The 23747-nt window shown below is 28.4% G+C and overlaps 2 protein-coding genes across 4 annotated transcripts in view; both read left to right on the top strand.

Moving 5' to 3' along the window:
• Positions 1–3910: 3910 nt before the first annotated feature.
• On the top strand, positions 3911–13995 carry LOC132945001 (E3 ubiquitin-protein ligase RNF13). Of its 3 annotated transcripts, none has more exons than XM_061014599.1 (10): positions 3911–4402; positions 4737–4827; positions 8040–8232; positions 8304–8484; positions 8655–8757; positions 10263–10344; positions 12477–12651; positions 12715–12932; positions 12988–13183; positions 13256–13995. In XM_061014599.1, the coding sequence occupies exons 3-10, from the start codon at positions 8074–8076 to the stop codon at positions 13333–13335; spliced, it is 1194 nt and encodes a 397-aa protein (XP_060870582.1). In that variant the 5' UTR covers positions 3911–4402; positions 4737–4827; positions 8040–8073; the 3' UTR covers positions 13336–13995. The 3 variants fall into 3 exon arrangements, with proteins under 3 accessions (XP_060870582.1, XP_060870580.1, XP_060870581.1); XM_061014597.1 differs by having other exon boundaries at positions 3912–4402; positions 10263–10374; positions 13256–13993; XM_061014598.1 differs by lacking the exon at positions 3911–4402 and adding an exon at positions 4540–4666 and having other exon boundaries at positions 10263–10374; positions 13256–13993.
• Positions 13996–20684: 6689 nt separating this feature from the next.
• The window catches only part of LOC132944617 (protogenin B-like), a 37061-nt gene continuing 33998 nt past the window's right edge, over positions 20685–23747 (top strand). The window contains exon 1 of the mRNA XM_061014062.1: positions 20685–21307. Within this exon, the coding sequence (XP_060870045.1) occupies positions 21235–21307 (73 nt within the window). The 5' untranslated portion in view covers positions 20685–21234. The remainder of the gene's footprint in view (positions 21308–23747) is intronic.

The raw sequence follows: 23747 nt of genomic DNA, 5'->3' as shown, positions 1-23747 counted from the left end.
TGTTGTTCGTTTTATTTTCTGTTGAGTTTTTACATTTTAATCCAATCTCAAAATGTGTTTTTTTATTACCTAAGTAAAATTTAGTTTTATATTTATATTGATAAGATATTTATTTAAAAGTTATATGATTAATTATTATACAGTACCATATAAATACCTAGTAATTAGATGTACATTTTTAATAATATTACCGTGTAAATCTGTAATTTTTTGGTCAATAAATTGACACTTAAAATTTTGTGGTTAAAAAAACTTCAAAAAACTATAATAATTAGTCTTGTAAAATGTTACTGGCTTATGATAAAAATATTTATTGAACATTTTATTTTTGCAAATGTAGATATACAATTTTTTAGTTCAATTTGATTCAGGAATAGGCAATGATGATTGATGATATTACATTATTACGGGAATTAGTAGGAATTTAAATTTTAAATTTAAAAAAAGGTGGGTAAGTGGATGTCGTTCTGCTGTACAGTAGGTTAGTCTGGTGGGTCACTGTAATGGATGGTGTCAAATTTGAATTCAATGATATAATATCATTGTATAAGAAAAACGATTCTGAGGGAAAACGGTCAGTCAGCCTATGATATTACCAAGTATATTTGATGATATTATAGTGAATAATGTAATTTATATATAACCTATTTACGGTGCCTTGTTTTAAATTTTCAATCCTTATCTATAAAAGTTGAACATTTTATAAATTTTTTACTACAAGATAATTATTAAATTTTAAATTTTAAAAATGTTGTCAAAATTTGAACTATAAATGCTTATAAAAAAAATTGTGCCTATGTATTTTTAATATTTTTCAACTGCAATTGCAACAATATATCAGGAGCCTTGCGTTACATTTTCACGATTTTTTACCCAACAAATAAAATTTTATTGATATTTATTTTATAGAAAAAAAAACTAAAAAAATTGAAAACTGATAATGTCCGTAAACAGCTCAAAAAGAGTCAAATTATTTTCAAAATTTTATCGTGTATAGAAAATGCTAATATAAACATTCAGTGAAATTTTCAAGTATCTACAGTCATTCGGTTTTTAATTACAACAAAACAGCTGGAAAATCGTTACATGAGAAATCGACTGAATATCAATTGTTGTAAAAATTTTAATTTCAAACGCTCATAAAAATTTAATTTGACTTTCTTGTAGACATTTTTTTTTTGATATAAGTAGAAAAACTTATGGATAATCTTGTATTAAATTTGCAAATCTTAGATTTAAAAAAAAAATTTTTTTTATGAATTCTTAACTCTAAATAATTTGCTAATTTTTGTGGTTTTTCCGTATTTTGTCAAAATTTTAACTTTAAATGCTTATAAATAAAAACTGTGACTAAGGATTTTTAATATTTTTCAAATGTTATTGTAACAATGTAGTAGAAGCCTTGTATTAAATTTTCAAGTATTTTTACTCAACAAATAAAGTTTTATTGTCATTCATAGAAAAAAGACAAATAAAATTGGAAACTGAAAATGTTCCTAAACAGTTCAAAACAAATCAAAATATTTTGAAAATGTTATCGTATATAGAAAATTTAAATATAAACAATCAGTGAAAATTTCATGTATATACTTTCATTTTTTCTAGAGTTACATCAAAAACCAAAATAGATTTTGTGAAAAACCAATTTTGCCTAAAAATTCTCGTTTTTCCTTAATTTTTATGTTGTTTTTCCCGGCGCTTTTGAAAACTATTGGGAATTTGACCACCCGAATGCACCAACTGGATTCATTTTCCGATCAAACAAGATACTGTTGATGAAAATCGAATCAGTTTTACTGCCCCAAACCGTGATGACAGATACAAAAAAAAAAACACACACATCGTTGTAAATCAATACATTCATCGTTCCACAAAGAATCTAAAAAGATTATCATTGAATAATGTTAATTATTGATTTTGTACATGTAACTATCAAAGAGCTGTACAAGTTAATTTCATGTAAACAATTTCATTCGGATATATATAATAAGAAGCATGCTACTATGTTTTAGATTCTGAGTGGAAAAATGACTGTATTGATTTTACAATGATGTGTTTTTTTAATTTTTTTTATTTATTTATTATTTTGTGTCTGTGTACACGATTAGTAGTCGAAATAATGCTTCGATTTTCAACTTCAGTATCTTGTTCGATGGGAAAGTGAATCTAGTTGGTCAAATTTTAAAATTCCCAATAGTTTTCAAAAGCGCCCGAAAAAAACAAAATAAAAATTAAGGAAAAATGTTTACGCAAAATCGGTTTTTGACAAAATCGATTTTGGCTTTTGGTGTAACTCTAGAACAAATGATCGTAAATACATGAAATTTTCAATGAATGTTTATCGTTTATGTTAGCGATTTCTATACATGAAAGAAATTTCACAACATTTTGACTTGTTTTGAGTTCTTTACGAAAATACTCAGTTTCCAACTTTTTTTAGGTTTTTTTTCTATGAATGTCAATAAAACTTTATTTGTTAGGTAAAAAAGTTTGAAAATTTAATACAAAGCTTCTATTATGTTGTTACAATGACGTTTGAAAAATATTCAAAATCCTTAGTCACAGTTTTTTTATAAGTATTTAAAGTTTTAAATATTGACAAAATACGGAAAAAACACGAAATTTTGAAAATTATTTTTTGTTAGAAAATCATAAAATTTTTTGTTTTTAAATCTAAGATTTGAAAATGTAATACAAGATTTTTCATAAGTTTGTCTACCTTTTTTCAACAAAAAAATATCTACTAGAAAGTGAAATTAAATTTTTATGAGCTTATTAAATTCATATTTTTACAAAATGTATTCTTCACTCGATTTCTCATGTAACTATTTTCTTATTTTGATATAATTAAAAAACGAATGACTCTAGATACATGCAAATTTCACTGAATAATTATATTAGCATATTATATACACCATAACGTTTTTAAAATATTTTGACTTATTTTGAGCTGTTGACGCACATTTTCAATTTCCAATTATTTTAGTTTTTTTTCTATAAATATCAATAACATTTTATTTGTTGGGTAAAAAAGCGAGAAAATGTAATGCAAGGCTCCTGATATAATGTTGCAATAACAGTTGAAAAATATTAAAAATACATAGGCAAAAATTTTTTATATGCATTTTAAGTTCAAATTTTGACAAAATTTATCAAAATCTCGAAAATGCTCAATCATTGTAATTAAAAAATTATAAAATGTTCAGTTTTAACACCATCCATTACAGTGACCTACTTGTAATCTTCTGTTCAGCAGAGCGGCATCCACTTACCCACTTTTTAAGGATTATTATACATATTATAAACATTTTAATAACTTCTAGTTAGAATTTTCAATTTTGATTTCGATGGAATAGATGGATAACATTTTCAAGAAAAATATCATTTGAATGGTGCCGGACATTAATTAATATGCCCTGAAATAATGCCGTCTTTGTGTAAGCTTACAATTTACAAGTTATACATAAGTTATAAATAATATATTTATCTTTGTCGATGTAGCTAATTAAATACCTTAAAAAGTCATCAATACTCAATGTTATGTCTAATGAAAAATATGAAAACAACAAAATATCGAATATTTTATTATTAAAATGAATAATAATTAATTTCAATTTTATAATTATACTTGGTATGCGTGCACAAATGTATATTACGTCAATTCCTATCGTTGAAAAATAAATATATACACGTGCTACACGGTTGCAGCCATCCACAGCGTGGCAGTTCAAGAGTATTTTCGTTTGATGACATTGTTTCATGTTTGAATCATTGAATCACAATTTATAAACTTACGGTTTTGTTCGGAAATCGATTACCGCACAATCGTTATTGGTCAACAACGCGGCTAGCCTGTACTCCGCAGTCCGTAGTCAGTCGGTCTGCAGCAGGCTGCCTGCACTCTGCAGCAGTGTTGTAGCTGCAGCTGTTGCCTGCTGGACGACGTGATAACAGACGAGCCAGTCGGTCGTGAACGTCGCCTATTTACATCAATTATTATTATTACTATTATTTTTATTATCATTATATATCATTATATTATTATATATTTATTTATTTTTATTATTCGCGTAATCGACAACCGTGTTGCTCGTCTTGTTGTTTTCCACACATTTGCGTTTCAACATTATTGTCTCCTCTCGCCCGGCGGGGGGTCCGTCCCATCGTAGTTGTTATCGCCTCTGTCCGTTGTTTTTGTTCCGTGTAGACTCTATACTGGTAGACTGGTAGCGTCGTCCGCAGTTGTACTGCAGTATCACGTACGATTTTCCTCTTTGCCGTCCAAAATATTGACATCACCACACGTCGCTCTTCTGGCCGCACCAACGTTTTTCAGTACGAGTTTTGATTTATTTGTGCTTGTGTTGAGCGTTGGTTTCAGCGATTCGAGCTGCAAGTCAAGGTCAGTTTATCGTATACAATACCAATATGATCAATAATTTCCTCCACAAAATATTTTATTCATGACATGCACGACTAACGTAACGCTATTTGGACAGCACTAGCTCAGCATTCAGTTGCGTGTGTGCATCTGTAGGCTGCGATCTTCATCGAACGCTATTGTCTATTCGATGACTACCTACTCGTCAAAATATCAAACGTTGCTGTCGTTGTTTTTATTATTACCATTAAGAGTTAGCTGCTATAGTTGTTATCGGTGACAGAAGTACTGGTCCCGGTTGTGTTTGCCACTACGACTTCTTTGTCGATTATTAACAAAAACTTTTTTTTCACAGATCATGATTAACGCCGAAGGTCAGATTTATTTCAACTGCCAGTTACATATTGTATGCCCAGAATTACTGTAACGGTTTGCCAGAAAAAAAAGTAAATAAATGGGTTCTGAATACATTTATATAATATTGTCTAACATAGATTTATTGGTCTATGCAATGTTAATGTAATGATTTCACGTTAACAATTAATATTGCAAAATTAATTTTTCACACGCATTATTGCCAACGATTGAAGCATAGAATAACTATAGAAGTATTTTCAGTTTAGTAAATCTATTGTAAACTTGTTTAAAAAAAATGATTATTTGTTAATGACTTAAACCAAATACTTCATCAGTGTTAAAATCTAGTCATTTTGCTTAATGTGGTTTAGTTAATTCACTTTTTCCCAGTATGTAAACATTAACGTTTAACATGTATATTTAACATTTTAACAACGCTTTTTGTATAATATGATTAGCTGATAAGATAATATTTTAAAGTAGAAAATACAATATAACACTAACAGTATAGGCCAGGGGTCACCAAACTTTTTTTATGGTGAGCCAATCTGATACGCTTTGGCATCACAGGCCAAAATTTTTTATGTAGGGATATTAAATGTTTATTATTAATATTGAAGATAATTAAGAATTATTTTTAGTAATTAATATATTAAAAACAATAAAAATTAATATATTTTCATAACACCAATTAGCATGGTGAGGCCAGTTAGAAAATCTTGGTGGGCCAGAGCCGGCCCACAAACCGTAAGTTGAGAACTCCGGGTATAATCTATTATTATATTCAGTGTTATAACTGTTGTGTATACTATTAGATAATTTTAAAAGAAATTATTAAGATTAGATCAATTAATTCTCACAATGTCAGGTACATAAGAAATTAATAAGTAGTTGGTATACCATGAGGTACATATTGATAATAATACAATTTATTTTATTTATTTCAGCATTATTAAATAATGTATTAACTTAGAATAAATTATATTAAGAAGAACTGATAATTATACCAACTGTATCTGATTCAATTTGAATGAAACATTGTAAATTGCTGGTAGAAAATTATTATTGTATGTTGTGATATATCTTTTAATATCAACATTCAAAAATTGTTTAGTAGTATGCTTATATATATATATTATATATTATTTAAGCATTTTAGAACACTAACTTGCATAACATTTTTATGACAGAAGCAAACTATCTGAAAAAACAATATTATGACTATAGCTTAAATACCATGCCACAATTATAAGGAAGGGAAACTGGGGATGAAAAAGTTGTCAAAATGGCCATAAAAACAGCTAATAACCACCAAAGAGTAATTAACTTAAAATGTAACAGAATGACATTTTGATGGTTATTATTTATCATTTGTTATTAGTACCTATAGAACAATTAAACATTGTCAAAATCGGAATGTTTTAATAGAAAATGTGTCATTTTAAACACACCTAAGATTAAGGCTACTGCCACCAAATACACTATACACTCACAGCTACCTTATGAGAAAAAAGATCCAATACAATGTAGGTACAGCTTGTGGAGTATAATTATCTCTAGGACAAGATGAGAATACCAAGTATTAAAAAAAATTAATATAGACAACTTATTGTAATATCATGTACAACACATTAAAAACCAACACCACTATCAATATTATATTTTTTATATTCCTATTTATCCACAAATCAAGTATGATATCCCAATCCCTATTCAACAAATTACAAAAGACATACATAGGCAGAACATACCAAGACATGTAGAAAAATAATTAAACTTAAGACTACACTACTATGTCCATTATTAAAATCCAAAATAAACCTTAAAAACATTATACTAATAGATAAAACAGTCCAATATTATAAGGTCAATTTGGACCTACTGAATTCAAAAATGGGGTAAAACCTAAGCATCAAACCTTCACACAAATTGAAGCATTCCAATCTATTTGCCTATAGGCAAATAACTACAGTTCCATGGTATACCACAAATGCATCTTTACATAAAGATTTAAACATTCAAACAGTCAATAAACTTGCCTAATTTCACTACAATAAATTCTATGCTCAGTTAGTCAATGTTTTTAAACGTATATACACGGTTTCTCTGTATCATATTCTCATATTAATATGTATAGAGTAGAACCTCGGTAATTTGGCAGATATGGGACCAGAGGACTGCCGGATTAACTAAAACGTTGGAGATTCACATAAAAACGCATTTTACTTATTGAAAAACCTAAACTTATTTTTTAAAACAATTTTTATTGTTAATTTAAATCGGTTCATTCAGATTTCATCAGTTAGTTTTATCAATTTATTATAACAATTGTATGGTTATGATAACGAAAAATATTGCCAGATTACTGGACCTACCAGATTATTGTACGAGCTGATCTTGAAAGTTATAAATTAAATAATGTCAGTGGATTTACCTTATCTTACTCCATTAAATGTAAACTAGGTACACATATTTTTAACACAGACAAATAATTGTAATTTTCACTAAATAAAAAATACAGATCCAAAATGATATACAATTTATTATAAAAACTATTTTATGTAACCAATGGGAACCCTATACAAACAAAAAAATATTTGATTTTTGTGAACCAACATTGTCCCCTTGTAAGCCCCTTTTTAAAATTAAACAAATTGGCGAAGAAAGCACATCTTTTGGTATAGAATTATGTAACTATGTATCAATTTTCAGAACCAAAAGTGCTATAGGCTTGGCTGTGGATCGCTTACACACACATACTTTCAAACATTGTATTTTATTAATATAGAATATAGATAGTATAAAAAAATGCATACAATGTGTCCTGGCGAGAAGTAAACCGGCCAGTGACATGTGTATACTTTAAGTTATTTAAAAAAAAACACCTATTAGGGTGGTTCTAGCTCTTTTATTTTTTAAACAAAACCAAACCTACCCAATATCTGAAATTTTTTAAACATCAACTCTTTATTGTAATTTTATTTTATTTTTATAACTATTTTATTTTGTTAACAACTAACATGTATAATTAAACCAGAAATATACACATCATTTTGATACAATTATAAAATTTCAAAAATTTAATTTTTGAAAGTAAGTAATAAAAAAATTCAGGAGTAAAACCCGTTTTTTTCGTAATTTAATGTAAACTCCTATAATATGATCACTTTCTCCAGAACACATTGTATATTTCAATACTTTGCTTGACCCTCCAGATACATTATAGTCGTAATTTAATGATAACTTATTGGATCTCTTATTTCATATCAATAAATTTTTATATTATTTTTATTTGTTTTAGTTGATTATCAGATGTTGTACAACTTTTATCAAAAATGTTTAAAAAGGCAATGGCATTTATTGCCTTAATAGCCTTTGTGACTATAGTAAAATGTGAAATTACCATATATAATAATGAACAACAACAGCTAGATTTACAGTTTTCAGATGCGCCATCTGATTTTGGAGCGGATATACCTTCAGAAGGCCTTAAAGTATTTCAATAATTTATAGATAAACTCAAAATTTAAATGTATATTTATTTTAAATTTTTATATTGTTTAAGGGTTACATTTTGCCTGCTAACCCTGAAGATGGTTGTACTAAAATTGAATCTCCGCCCAAAAGTGGAAGTTGGTTTGCCTTAATTAAGAGAGGAAATTGTAATTTTGGCGTAAAAGTGAGGAATGCTCAAAATAGCAACTATACCTTAGCCATTGTATTCAATGTCAACTCTAGTACAATTGGTAAGTTCACATTTTGAATACCTAATCTTATAACACAAATAATGGTGATATTTTTATTAAATTAAACTAAATTATATAAGTAAGTATATTTAACACACTTCAAGTTGTTTAAAAACTGATTACTGTATTTAATAAAACTATTAATTAATTTCTACTTTTTTGTATATTAGTGCCAATGCACGGTGAAAATTCAAGTGATATAGTGATTCCGTCAGTTTTTGTTGGTGATAGCACAGGGCTTATGTTGAGAGACTACTATGATTATACCAACAAGTAATAATTATGACATTTTAATGATTAAGGTTTTATTTTTAAATTAATTCAATTTCATTAAATTAGGTTACATCTGGTTCAACTTTTTTTTCAATAAATTAAAATCTAATTATGTATTATCATCATAGGTGTGCATAGGTCATCATGACAGGAGCTATAGTAACCCAGGAACCTTAGAGGGATAATCAACCTCAAAATACTCCATAACCCACCCCCTTTAAAAGCATTAATATAAAATAAAAATTATAGTATTATATTATTTACTGAAAAAAATATTTTTTGAGGTTGAAACATTTAATTACGTCAGCAAGACAGACATGATTTGGTCCATTGTAACTTTTTTAATAACAAGGTTTGGGTTCGAAAAAATAATATAAAGTTCAGTTTGTTATAAAAAATCATGGTTTAACTATCACCATATAATAACAAACTTGGAGTTTTAATTTTGAAAATCATAAATCAACAAAATTAAAATATATCAGAATTTAAAAAATTAATAATACTATTTTGATTAGACTTTTAAAATAACTATTTTTTTAAAGTTCCATGACTTGCAATAATTGGCAGTAATTTTAAAAACGCCAGAGGCTAATCATAGTCACATTTCTTATTAAACTTGTTTACAATTTGTCCTGATGCGTGGTACTACGTAATTTCCTTATCACCATTGTAGGTTTAAAAAGGCTTCTTTTTTTAATCAATAATATTTTAATGCTATATTGCTATAAAACATAAGAAGATATAGATTGTTGATCAAAACTTAAAAAATACACGTGTATGTAATTTTATAAAGAAAAAAAATTATATAAAAAATTAAACATTTTAAATAATATACAGTAGGTAGTAGAAAATCTTGCAGTGAAGACAGCCACCTCGTGCACACTCTTATGATAATTATCAAGGTTTTATACTATTCTATGTTCGCCATAAAGACATTTTTTTTATCTTATGTTACAATAAAAAAATATCTTTAGCTTCAATTACAATAATTTAAATATTAATCTTGGAATATTAAACAGCGCGGGTTTTTTTTCAGGATGTTTAACATAGGTATTTTTGTGACAAGTCACAAAAAAATTTAAAATTTAACAATTCAAATATTCTATTTTAAAATTGATTCCCATGTTAGTATCATTGTAGGCTAAAAATAAAATCATATAATTTATAATGTTTCTTTTAATTTAAGTTTTACGTACAGTAGTCATTAATGATTATTCAGAAATCAAATTTTACATTATCTATGTTCTATTGTTGGTTTTTAATTAGTATTTTCACTAATTAGATTTATAATCTGTAAAAATATATATATATAAATTGTTATATATTAAAGTTTTAAAATAAAACAATGTCTATTGAAAACTGGAAATTTGATTTCTTCAGGTGACTACAATATTACAGGTTAAATGTACATTAATTACTTATGTATTATGTTTTTCATTATTAATATTAATACAATTCGGAATGATTTAGTTATTCTCAAATAATACATATCAATTTTTTTTTAGATTTTATGTGATTGTAGACAACAATCAATCCCCATTTGATATAAACTTGAATTTGTTGTTGCCATTTGCTGTGATTGTTGCGGTATGTTTCTTCGCAATGCTTGGGTTTATGGTAATATATATATATAAGCTCTGTATTTAACGGATACAAATTGTATATTATTATAAAAAGTACAATAAGTATTATACTTAATGTAAAATAGTCAAAACAAATAGACAGCTTGTTCAGGGGACCTATTATCTTGAATATATGAATAATATTAAAATATGTTTTAAATTATTATTTAATTAAATTGGTTTTAAGTTATTATACCAATTTGATTTAAATGGGATGCTTATGAATATTTTGTTTTTTAAATATTTTAACCAAAAAGTTTTTAAGTCTTCAGTGTTGTGTATACTGTGGTGTAAATAAACTCACCAAAAATTACACATTAAATATTGCAGCCAGGCCAATAAAAAAAACATATATGATACATATTTCACATTTTATAAATATATATGTATTTTATTATTGAAATAATTAGACATCAAGTTTCAATTAATTATTTTGGTAGTCAATTATAATATTACATTTTAGTTGTTTATAACAACTTACAATTATGTCAGTAAAATGTCAATAACTGTTTCATTAAATCATTAAATTAATAAAAAAAAAGGTGGATAAGTGGATGTCGCTCTGCTGTACAGTAGGTTACAAGTGGGTCACTGTAATGGATGGTGTTAAATTTGAATTCAATGATATAATATCATTGTATAAGAAAAACGATTCTGAGCGAAAACGGTCAGTCAGCCTATGATATTACCAAGTATATTTGATGATATTATTGTGAATAAAGTAATTTATATATAACCTATTTACGTGGAGCCTTGTTTTAAATTTTAAATCCTTAGCCATAAAAGTTAAACATTTTATACATTTTTAACCACAAAATAATTAATAAATTATAAATTTGATAAATGTTGTCAAAATTTGAACTTTAAATGCTTATAAAAAAAAATTGTGCCTATGTATTTTTAATATTTTTCAACTGCTATTAGAACGATATATCAGGAGCCTTATATTAAATTTTCACGCTTTTTTACCCGACAAATAAAAATTTATTGTTATTTATAGAAAAAAAAACTAAAAGAATTGAAAACTGACAATGTCCGTAAACAGCTCAAAAAGAGTCAAAATATTTTCAACATTTTATGGTGTATAGAAAATGCTAATATGAACATTCAGTGAAATTTTCAAGTATCTACAGTCATTTGTTTTTTAATTACAATAAAATAAGAAAATTGTTACATGAGAAATCGAGTAAATATCAAATGTTGTAAAAATATAAATTTCAGACGCTCATAAAAATTTAATTTAAGTTTCTTCTAGACATTTTTTTTTTGATAAAGGTAGACAAACTTATGAGTAATCTTATATTACATTTTCAAATCTTAGATTTAAAAAGAAAAATTTTTATGAATTCTCAACTCAAAATAATTTGCTATTTTTCGTGATTTTTCCGTATTTTGTCAAAATTTGAACTTTAAATGCTTATAATTAAAAACTGTGACTAAGGATTTTTAATTTTTTTCATCTGCCTTTGAAACAATAACCTAGGAGCCTTCTATTAAATTTTCAAGCTTTTTTACTCAACAGATAAAATTTTATTGATATTTATAGAAAAAAAAACTAAAAAAATTGAAAACTGACAATGGCCGTAAACAGCTCAAAAAGAGTCAAAATATTTTGTAAATTTTATTGTGTATAGAAAATGCAAATATAAACAACCAGTGAAAATTTCATGCATCTACGGTCATTTGTTTTAGAGTTACACCAATAACCAAAATCGATTTTGTTAAAAATCGATTTTGCGTAAAAATTCCCGTTTTTCCTTAATTTTTCTTTTGTTTTTCACATCGCTTTTGAAAACTACTGGGAAATTAATTTGACCTCCCCAATGCACCAACGATATTCACTTTCCCATCGAACAAGATACTGAAGTCGAAAATCGAAGCATTATTTCGACTACTTATCGTGTACACAGACACAAAAATAAAAAAATAAAAAAAAAAATAAAAAAAAAAAAAAATAAAAAAAAAAACACACATCATTGTAAAATCAATACATTCATCGTTTCACTCAGAATCTAAAAAATAAATAAACATCATAAGACTTATTTGTTTATTGCTTGATTGGCTATTGTTGATATTAAAATTATGAGTAATTTACAGTTAATTAAATGGATTAAAGATCGAAGACGAGCATTTAGACATCGATTACCTGCATCTATTCTTCGTAAAATTCCGATATCAACATTTGTGAAAGGTGATCCATATGATACTTGTGCCATATGTTTAGATGATTATATGGATGGAGACAAACTAAGAATTTTGCCTTGTGCTCATGGTAAGTATTTATTTTTATATTTTACGTGTGTGATATAAAAATTATTTTATTAAATGCTCACAGCTTATCACTGTAAATGTATTGATCCATGGTTAACCCGAAACCGACGATTTTGTCCTATCTGTAAACGTCGTGTTTATGGTAATAACGAAGATCTACATGCTGTGGCATATTCTTCAGATACCGATAGTGATGAGCAGCCCAATGATAGGACTCCATTAGTTGCACCTACTATGAATAATTCAAATTCATTGGGTGTTGGTACATTCCGTAGTTTCAGAGTAAGTGACAATGATTTTTATGTTGATGTCCAATGTCTTACAAGTGCTTTTACAGGGACGCGTATTTACTCGTGGTAGATCTGCTAACACTGTTGAAGTGCATGCTCCAGTTTTACCATCAATAAATGTAGCTAATGCAGACTATGATACAGTTTCATCTCAAACAGATTCATCAGACTCAATGTTATCAGATTATCTAAATCTGTATGATCCGCCACCAGCCCGCCCAGCGGTTTCATCATCCTTGTCAAGTAAGAGAAGAGAAAAAAACAATTTGTTTGTATTTTTGTATTTTATACTTAACATTTATATGTTTATCTCAGATTCAGAGATTAGTTTGGCTCCAGAACTGATGAACAACACAGAACCAAGTAGATCAAATATGCAAAATCATATTGTTTAAACAGCTTATCAACAAAAAGCCTAATAAAGTTTGATTTTCTTTTTATTGACTATAAATTATGTATCGCTTTTAAATAGTAACAAAATATGATTTATTTTTCATAGTTAAAATATTGTTTTTAAAGGCTATGATTTATTGCTATAAGTTTTTTAATCATATGAAATATTTTTAGTAATAAATATAAACATTTTAAATAACTTAATCGAAAAACAGACTGCTCAGCTTCAAATTTCAAATATTGTTCATACTCTATTAACAATTATTTTCATATATACTTAAAATTATTTTAATTATTCGTTTTCTAATATTAGTTGAAACAATAATTATTAATTCAACATGTGATAATTGTTATGATTATAAAAAATAGTTTTGTTATTAGTATTTGATAAATGTATAAGAAAAATACTATAAATTTAATAAATATGTTTGTAATTCTATCATTTATCTATTTTGATAAGTTGACAATATCAAACGTACATTATAATATAATGTTCTGTCAATCCTATATTTACTTATTACGTGTATATTATTTTTAGTTTTTTTTTTTTTGGTATTTTAATACGCTTGTACCAGAATATCTGTTAGATTATGTATATTCTGTATAAGAATAATATGTTTGTTTAAATAGTTTTAATGTACCTGCAAGAATGATATATAATTTATTTAAGATTATGTATTGTTTTTATATTATTTTTCATTATATTTTTAAATATTTAAATACTTTTTATAATGTATATTATTATTTATATTCTCCTTAAATTGTATTTGTGTATGGTACAATATAATGTACATTGTGTATAAAAATATTTGAATACATTTTTTAGTAAAGAACTACTTGAAAATTAAATTTAAATATTATTTAGCTTGGAATTTTCTTTTAGTTGTTTCTAGAAAAAATCTTAATTTACTTATTTCTTACCATATTTTGTTTAATTTTCACTGTAATCACTGATTAATCTACCTATGAAAATTTTCAAGTGTTCAATAATTAACTCTTAAAATCTAAAAATATTTTACAATTTATAAATAAAGGCAACTATTGTCGTGTCTTACTTAAATTACTTACTAGAACACAAACATAAAACGAAAAAAATGAAACATAGTATAAAATCGTACTTTATTTAATCAAATATTGTTTGCGAGTATATATTTTATATCTTTAAATACCTATTAAAAAAAAAATATCTAATTGTCAAAGATGAGTAAAATTTCTGTTCCATTGTATTAATTGTATTCTATTGATACTTATTATTTGTTTATAATCTCTTTGCTTTGGTTCATATAATCCAATACCGCTAGAGGCAAGACCATAATGCTGTAAATAAATCCCTTTTTTTTGTCCATTTAATCATTTTATTTTATTTTTAAGTTGCTATCTTTTTGATACTGAAAATCACTCATGGGTGCTCATTCTCTTGTTACTTTTGACCAAAAAAAGTTATGCTTTAACAATGGAATTTTCATAAATGTATCAGTATGTGAAACTCACTCATATTGTTCACATTGATTTAATTATTTAAAACAATGAATTGATTAGAGTAAAACCACGACTTGAAACCGGTTTCAAAACCTATTTCAAAAACGGGTTTAAACCATAAAAACCCGAAATCGTAAATTAAGACTGAAAGCCGGTATTAAATTTAAAATTGAAACCGAAAGAAATTGGGAACAAGTATTATAATTTAAACCCGAAACCAGGAATATAATTTCATTATTCTTATTTATAGTTTAATAAAATAAGCGTTTAACATCAAATAACATGTGATTGGGTACATAACTCTTAAACTTTTAGGACCACCCAAATTACCAACTTGATTCACTTTTCTACCAGAAAAGATCCTGAATTAGAAACTCAATGCAAAGTGATAACAGTCAATATTTTTTTAAAAAGAACACATCATTATCAAATCAAAACAAATTTCATATAAATGTGCAGCGAAAATGACATCCAGAATCGTGACACGAGTATACGACAACAAACAACGTATCTGTAGACACATATAGACATATTATCAAATAATTTGTAATCCAATAACATTGGCCCAAAGTTTTATTACGAAGATCGGTTCACCAGGAATTTTACCGGTGGGCCAATCCGCCATTGATACTGAGAGGTGCGTGCTTATGATAAAAACTGTCTTTTTTTTAGTGGGGGGGGGGGGGGGGGGTTAAGTTTAAAATTCCCAATAGTTTTCAAAAGCACCCGGAAAAACAAAATAAAAATTAAGGGAAAACGGGAATTTTTACGCAAAATCGGTTTTTGACAAAATGGATTTGGCTTTTGGTGTAACTCCAAAACAAAATATTATCGTAAATACATAGAATTTTCACTGTATGTTTATATTAGCCTTTTCTATACATGAAAACATTTTCAAAATATTTTGAGCTGTTTCCAATTTTTTAGTTTTTTTTTCTATAAATATTAATAAAATTGTATTTGTTGTGCAAATAAGCGTGAATATTTAATGCAAAGCTCCTGATATATCGTTACAATAGCAGTTGAAAAATATTAAAAATGCATAGGCACAATTTTTTTTTATAAGCATTTAAAGTTTGAATTTCCTCAAAATGTATCAAATTTAAATAATTATTTTGTAGTTAAAAATGTATAAAATGTTCAACTTTTATAGCTAAGGATTGAAAATTTAAAACAAGATTCCACATAAGTAGGTAAATATTAAAATTAATTTATTCACAATATTATCATCAAATATATTTGGTAATATCATAGGCTGACTGACCGTTTTCCTTCAGAATCGTTTTTCTTATACAATGATATTATATCATTGAATTCAAATTTAATACCATCCATTACAGTGACTCACTTGTAACCTACTGTACATCAGAGTGACACCCACTTGCCCACTTTTTTTTTTTAAATCTATATGATAATGAACCATGAAGTGCTTTCTTGTACTGTTTTTATGCGAAGGGCTATTCAATACATGCGGAGAGTTTGTCTGAGATAAAAAAAATCGGCGGTACCTAGTGATTATCCAAAATATTTTGTTTTGTAGTTTGAATTTTTTTAGTATTTATGTTTTTGGCAAAGCCTCAAATTTAGGAATACCTATATATAGTTATATGTACATACAACATACAGTAACAACGCAAGAACTATTTAACCATGTGGACCATGCTGGGGCAAAATGTTAAATTTATATAATTATATAACAACTTCTAAAATTACACCGATTAATGTGACTATAATAAAGTATAGGTAACTCAAAATATTTTGTAATATACAAATAACAACAGGCTCACACAGTTAACATTCCGTTTTTATTAAAACAATATACCTAGATGGCTAAATACAATACAAGATTAACATCAAAAACAATTTATTAAACACATTCATTTAATTGGAAATAAATAATAATACACCTAACACATATTTTATCATCTTTAAGAATAGTTTACAATACCAGCTAAAAATTACATATTTTTTAATAATAATATCCACATATAATTTATTTTAACAATATTCTTTTATTGTTATGACATTTAGTACAATTATTTATAATATCATCAATATTTAACGATTTTGCTTCAGAATTTTCTATAGTAATTATGTTTAGATATGGTACTATGCTAGATAGATTCTAGTGAAGCATATTATAGTCGCATAGCTGAGTTTGTTTTTCCAATACATTTGTATCCTCTTCAAACATTCAAAAGGTCACTCATATACCTACTAGGTAAAAAAGAAATAGGCAACCGGTATTGTAATTACTAATTTGTAATAATTACAATGTAATTGTAATAGTACCTAACTACCTAGTACCTGCTATAGTAGCTATATAGTTACCTATAAGTACCTATATAGTTTTATTTTCTATAGCATATTTAGACGCTGGTAAACACGAGTCTATTTATGCAGTTTAAATTCATACATGAATGCACGATATACATTACAATTTACAATATTTAAGTACACATTAAGATTATATGTTACAATATTTTTGTATTCTTAATCCTCATAAGTCATGAGATAATTTTCAACGACCAAATATAATAAATTTATTTTAAAACCATAACATTTTAATAAATCATAACTCAATTAATTTAAATTTTAGGGTGGGCCTGAAACTTAAATCTAAGCCTGGCCACTCACCTTTAGTATGCTTAAATATATAATACCTATACTGTAATTTATTTTAAAAATATAACATCGAATAAGACTGACATATATAGTACCTAAATAATTAGTTCTAAACTTTCGATTTGACATATAATATTTATAAGCGATTTCATTCTAAATTTAGCCCCAAACTAATCTAAGGAAGTATTAAAAAAAAAATATTAGGTTAAATAATGTATATATATAACAATATATCGCCTTTCGGAGATTATAGTCAAATGCGAAACGGAGACGTTAGTCATCGTTCTAGGCGCTCACCACACTCAAACCAAATCGTATATATTTTGGACGATTTGTGCGCATGTTATTGAAATGTCAATACACAAATATAGAAATATCTATATGTGAATTAGCACTAAAGACAATACTAAATTTCAACTTTTAAGGTCTGTCTATATTCGCAGTACAAAATTACTCTTTAGAGAACGTTACACCGACATTTGTTGTCTCCGTCTTACGAGTGCGTAACATACATACAAGTTTGACGCTAAGCAGAACACGTGGAACTCCGTTAGTTTAAAAATTAGAGAGTGAATTTACCTATTATAATATTTAAAGATATTTTAAAATTGTAAATTGTTTGCACATCTTAAAATACTCATAACTCGCTTTAAAATTAAAACATACTAGAATGCCGACGAGATTGCCTAGATAATACCTTAAAATATTATAAGAGGTTAATACACTCTAATTTTTAAAGTAACGGAGCCGTTTCAGTGTTTTGCTGAGCGTACAATTTGCAATGTTATAGGCACTTGGTACAAATGTTGATGTAACGTCCTCTTAAGAAAAATCATCGTGGCACGACTGTCGTATACATCTTTTTATTATTATTTAACATTTTAAAAGATGAACTACTGGTGACATTAAATTGCCTACATAAAGCGCCGTCGTTTACTTACGAAAGTTAATAGGATTTAAAAAATGGTTTTGAATGTTTTTTTGGCAAAATCATTAGAAATATTTTTATAGGGACCTGTTATGTCATTTACCTACGTTAGTTCATTGGTGGAAATCGGGAGGTAGTTCTCCCTTGTTGAATTTTCCCGATCGATTGAAAAAATGTTATTGTTATATTTTCTATTATGAATATATTGTCTTTGTAAAGAATAATTTTTTCACTATAGTGAACATTACAATATTTAAATAGACATTTCAATTGAAAACAATTTCTCATTATTCATTTTCCGTGCGTAAACGACATCTATCACCGCTAAATAATACAAATATACGTGGAAAAAACATACTTCAATGTCTTCAATGGCCATGATAAGAGCTAGTTTTTACATAATTATTTACCGATCCACCCTTTCTATAATATCATATATTCATGTTAGGAAATCGTAACAATTAACAATGTTAACAATATATATTATATTGTTTTTATGTTTGTGTGGTTAGTGGTCAAAATAATGCATCGATATTCAACTTCAGAAATTTTCTGGTGGAAAATTAAATCTAATTAGTGCAATAATGAGATCAAAATCGAAAATTTCTAAATGTTTTCAAAAGAATAGGGGAAAAAATAAGGAAAACCAGAAATTGTATACGCAAAACCAGGTTTTGAGAAATACGGCTTTGTTAATTTGGTGAAACTAAAAAAAAAAGATAATAACCGTAGATGCATGGTTTTTTTTCATCAAATATTTAAAACTTTTACTTATTAGTATTTTCTATAAACTATAAAATGTTCAAAATATTTTGACTCCTTTTTAGCTATTTATAAGCAGTTCATACTGTAACCAAAAAAATCTAAAAGATATACCTACTTCTGTTTATTAATAATAAAAAAAATCATTTTAATAGCTAAAAGTAATAATATCATAAAATATACTTACAATAGGTTAGGTTAGGTTGTAGTAAGGCTATAGTAATATGGTCTTCGCACAGAATATTTTTTCGTATACAATGACATAAGGTATCATTGAAATCAAATTTAACATATTATCCATTATAGTGACCCACTCGAGACCTATACTGTACATGTATACAGCAGATCAGTACCCACTTGCCTGCCTTTTTTTAAAATCTTCCAAGAATTTATTGTATCCGATCTCACTTTAGTAAAATTATAATTTAAGTATAATTAGTATAACGCTATCGAGTATCGGCTGTATTCAGCTACATCTATTGAACAGATATTGTTTTAAATATGGTTTGGACTTAAGACATTGATTATGTATATTTAATGGTCTTAATCAATGGTTAGGATAATAGGGTAGGGAAATTGATTTCCTCGGGCACCAGAAGCTGCTGGTCGCGTATCACCCTGTCGCCTGTACGATACTGCGATTTAAGTATTTAACCATGTGTATTTTACTCGGTGTAATATTCACTGTGATCATAATATTGAGTATTTGTATGTGTGGTGTGCGCATGTGTTTGTATTCGTACGGCGACCTTGGTGTACCCACAGCGTTGTTATAAACAACACGCTTACACGTCGAGTTCACGGCCTATCGAATTATCTTATCACACAACGCGCAATCGTGATAAGATCGATACGGCGACGGCACTAAGCAGCAGATGTGATTTAAAATATAAATTATATTTTATCATAGAACAATATTATAATATACCTATTTAATATATTCTATTATAATATTGAACTATTTAAATTTAAATACAATAGTTTAAACCTCGCGAGTACTATACCGCGAGTTGCGTATTTTTCAAGCTTTTTTATTTTATTGTTGCGAAAGTTACGTGAATTGTGATCATAGACGTCTTCTATACTAATCTTGGATCATACACTAGTATATGATCTAAGATACTAAAATAGAGTATAGGGTCTATGATATAGTCTGTGATTGTGATTTGTGAATATAACATTATAACGATAAGCAGCGTCATTGCATTTGGCAACCCTCCCGCGCGAATCGGATTGGGAAGACGTCGCAAATTCACAACAAAGCCGCGACCGTCGAGATTGCGTCCAAATCACCGCTAGATCACGTCGTTTTCAGCCAGCGATTTCTTTATCTTCTCACTCGTCGTTGGTCGTTCGCGAAATTCTCGAAAACCCCCCTCCGCTCTCTCACCCATGCAAAATGTTCAGACTACAACAACAACAATAATAATAATTCGGCGTATTGCGCGTTTATAAAAAGGTGCGCGCGCACTAGCTGCTTCGTACACAACGACGGTGTTTATGGCGTGTGCGCGTGCGCGCGTTTATATGTGCGAGTGAGTGCGCGCGCGTGTGACAATAATATTATTGCCGTAGTGCCGTGACAGTGTGTGAATGCGCGCGCATCGGCCATCACCGTCGTGTCCGTCCGGTCAAAATATCTTCTCAGCGCAGTACACGTTTTTTTTACACAAAATTAAATATCGATCGTCAGGATTTTTACATTTTCCCGATCATTTTTGCTATCCATCGCCCGCCGTATACGACGCGTGTCATACAGCATTGTGCGAGGCCCCGTGTACTAAGGTAACTGCAGACTCTAATCTCGTTGACGCGACCACGATATTGAATATTAGTGATCTGTCGAACACCGGAACAGAACGCATAGTGTCGTTTTATTCAGTGGCGTTAATCCAAGACGACGGCCTCGTCCCAAGCCATCCGGAGTGACGTACACCGAGCTGTCGACGACCGTGACTGTTTGGACGACTTGGTGGTGGAGCGGTCTCAGGGGTCTGCGGAACACTGGTGATAGCTGAAGTCCCGACGTCAGCGTCTATCCGACGCGGTCATCGTCCCTTCGATCGTGGAGGTGGTGGACAAGCAAAAGTCATTCCGATGTGCCGCCATGGCGACCGCCACCGCGTCCGCCGTCATCATTCTGTTCCTGTTGCTGCACATGTCAACGATCGGCAGTGTCGGTGAGTACACAAACACGATTTCATAATCTTAGTTATAGATAACATTATAACAAGATTCATAGCAGCGGTCAGCAATAATACCACTGTTAAGATTCTCATGAGTGGCCCTAGTCCTATTTTGAGCCAAGACTTAAAAATGTATGAATTAAATCATAAAAATCACATCTTGTGAAAACATATAATATTACCATCATAATTTCTAAATCTCGACGATCGTCTTCGTCACTTCTTACACCATCTTACACTAACGTTCGACGATGTGCCTACCTAATATTATTGTTATCATCCCATCTCTGAACAGAGAATTCAGCGACCTAATGAAGCGAGATAAATGATAATTACTGTTATTGTTATTCGTCCGCACGTGATAACGGCGACAGGCCGAGTGTGCTACGATCGAGCCATGTGGTTTGTCTCGGAATGTCGAAATTTGTAAAATCTCACTTATCGCCACTGTCAGTGGCAGCGGTATTCTGTTATTATCGCCGTCTGATTATGTTTTTTCACTTAGTTTGAGTTATTCAACGTGTTTTTCTACCGTTGTTGTCTGTTCGACCTGCCCGTCGCCGATCGGAATTGTCGATCTGATATCGATATGATGATATACCTCTATCTACCTATAATATTCATACATACACCTCTATCTACCTATACGTATTTTCCCCGTTCCCCCACCAATTTTTAACGATTCAATTAATGATTTATTACACGGCTGAAATGTTAGTTGTTATCTCAGCGTTTAGGGCCTCAGACAACAATTGTCGTCATTCATTACCGTTTGCCGTTTTATACTTTTATTTAGATTTTAGACAGTCGCCGAGAGTGGTGCGAACGTGTCTTATAATAACAATAATGATAATATAAAATTATACACACAAATCCTGATTCCTGATCGATTTCATATTCCAAATTCAAACGCTAACAAAATTGTATAAATCATGTGATCTATCGAGCTGTGTATATTTAATTTCTCGTGTTGAGATAAATAGATAAATAGATAATCACGTACCCAAAAGAGATATTTAAGTCGTTTAGGGTTAAAATTTACCTAGCAACCTAACATAACTTAATATTTATACCATTATTAGTTGTATACGTCGATTTTATCACAAAACTACCGACTTATATTGGTTTGATGTTTAGAAAAGTGATGTTTATTCTTTCTCATATAATGTTATTTGTAATAGTTTTAAGGTCCTAGAGCACGATCATTCAGACTGTTATTTATAAATATATTGTATACCTACCTAATATATTATAATTTTTGTGTTTCGTTGCGTATTTTTCCTTTTCAAACATAATATTATCTTGATGTTTGTGAATTTCTAATATTATAAAGTCCAACGAAGCTGTTAGATAGTATATGTTTGCTTTATGTACAAAATAATGTAAATATTTGTTTTTAGTTGTATTAACCTAAACATTATACAAAAAGCAGCATCATGTAAAATACATATATTATATTACTAGGTATAGGTAGATAGTATTTAATAATAAACGAAAAATATTAATGAAAAACATACATAATAATATTAGGTACAATGTATAATGGTTGTCTTGGGGGTTATTACTTATTACATGTGGCGGGGGTTGCCAGGGGTACCTACATTTTTGATCAATAATTGAACTGAGGTTTTATTGACGAATCGAAGGTTACAATATCTATCTGATATTTTACTAGAGTTGTATCCTTTGACATTCAGCTACATAGTATTGTTCTGATTTATGTTTAGTCAATTGTTTTCCAATGACATGTTTCATTGATTAGAAATTCAGTATTATGTACCTACTTATACCTCGACCTATACCTATATAATTCGTGTTGCAAAAACAATACTAATAGGTAAGCATTCATTCACTCATTTATTATTATTCTTAAAGAATATTTATTGTTATTGTGTAATGTTTAATAAAAGTAAGAAGATGTTTTATATCTTTATACGACAATTATCGTATTCAACTAATATTAACCAACCGATCCTTCCTCCTACAAAAAAAAAAACAGCTAATCGCTATAATAGTTGCCGATCTTAAGCTCAATAAAAAAAAACTAATATAATCAAAAGTGTCAGTTTGACTACAACATATTTACATTATGCTCTTAAAATAATTTTGCCGATTTCTCGACTGTCTGGAGAATTTGAGGGAAAATTGCTCAACTTTTCAAAAAATGAATTCTTTTCAGTAAAATTGTAATTACCTTTTTAGAGATGCTGCATAAAACTTTTTGATATTTTTATCAATCTTTAAAATGTTGAACTCATAAAAATTAAAGCACATCTCTGTTGGAAACTATGTAATTCCCTCGCACTCGCAGAATCTAAAGTAAATTATATTAAATAATCCAATAAAATAAACGTTTAACATAGTCTTATAATTGTTGTTATATTTTTCTGGAAATGTACAGTGTTTAAACAGTAGATACTGCAAGTTGTATAAT

This window comes from Metopolophium dirhodum, chromosome 5 (genome assembly GCF_019925205.1).
Source record: "Metopolophium dirhodum isolate CAU chromosome 5, ASM1992520v1, whole genome shotgun sequence".
Taxonomy (NCBI): Eukaryota; Metazoa; Arthropoda; class Insecta; order Hemiptera; family Aphididae; genus Metopolophium; species Metopolophium dirhodum.
This window is presented reverse-complemented; position numbering and strand designations above follow the sequence as displayed.

What these genes read in the sequence shown, in the direction of transcription:
- LOC132945001 (XM_061014597.1), top strand. Translation starts at nt 8,074, where the DNA reads ATGTTTAAAAAGGCAATGGCATTTATTGCCTTAATAGCCTTTGTGACT. An exon ending in TACTATGATTATACCAACAA is followed by an intron (nt 8,758 to 10,262) that starts GTAATAATTATG and finishes ATTTTTTTTTAG; the next exon opens with ATTTTATGTGATTGTAGACA. An exon ending in GTACATTCCGTAGTTTCAGA is followed by an intron (nt 12,933 to 12,987) that starts GTAAGTGACAAT and finishes GTGCTTTTACAG; the next exon opens with GGACGCGTATTTACTCGTGG.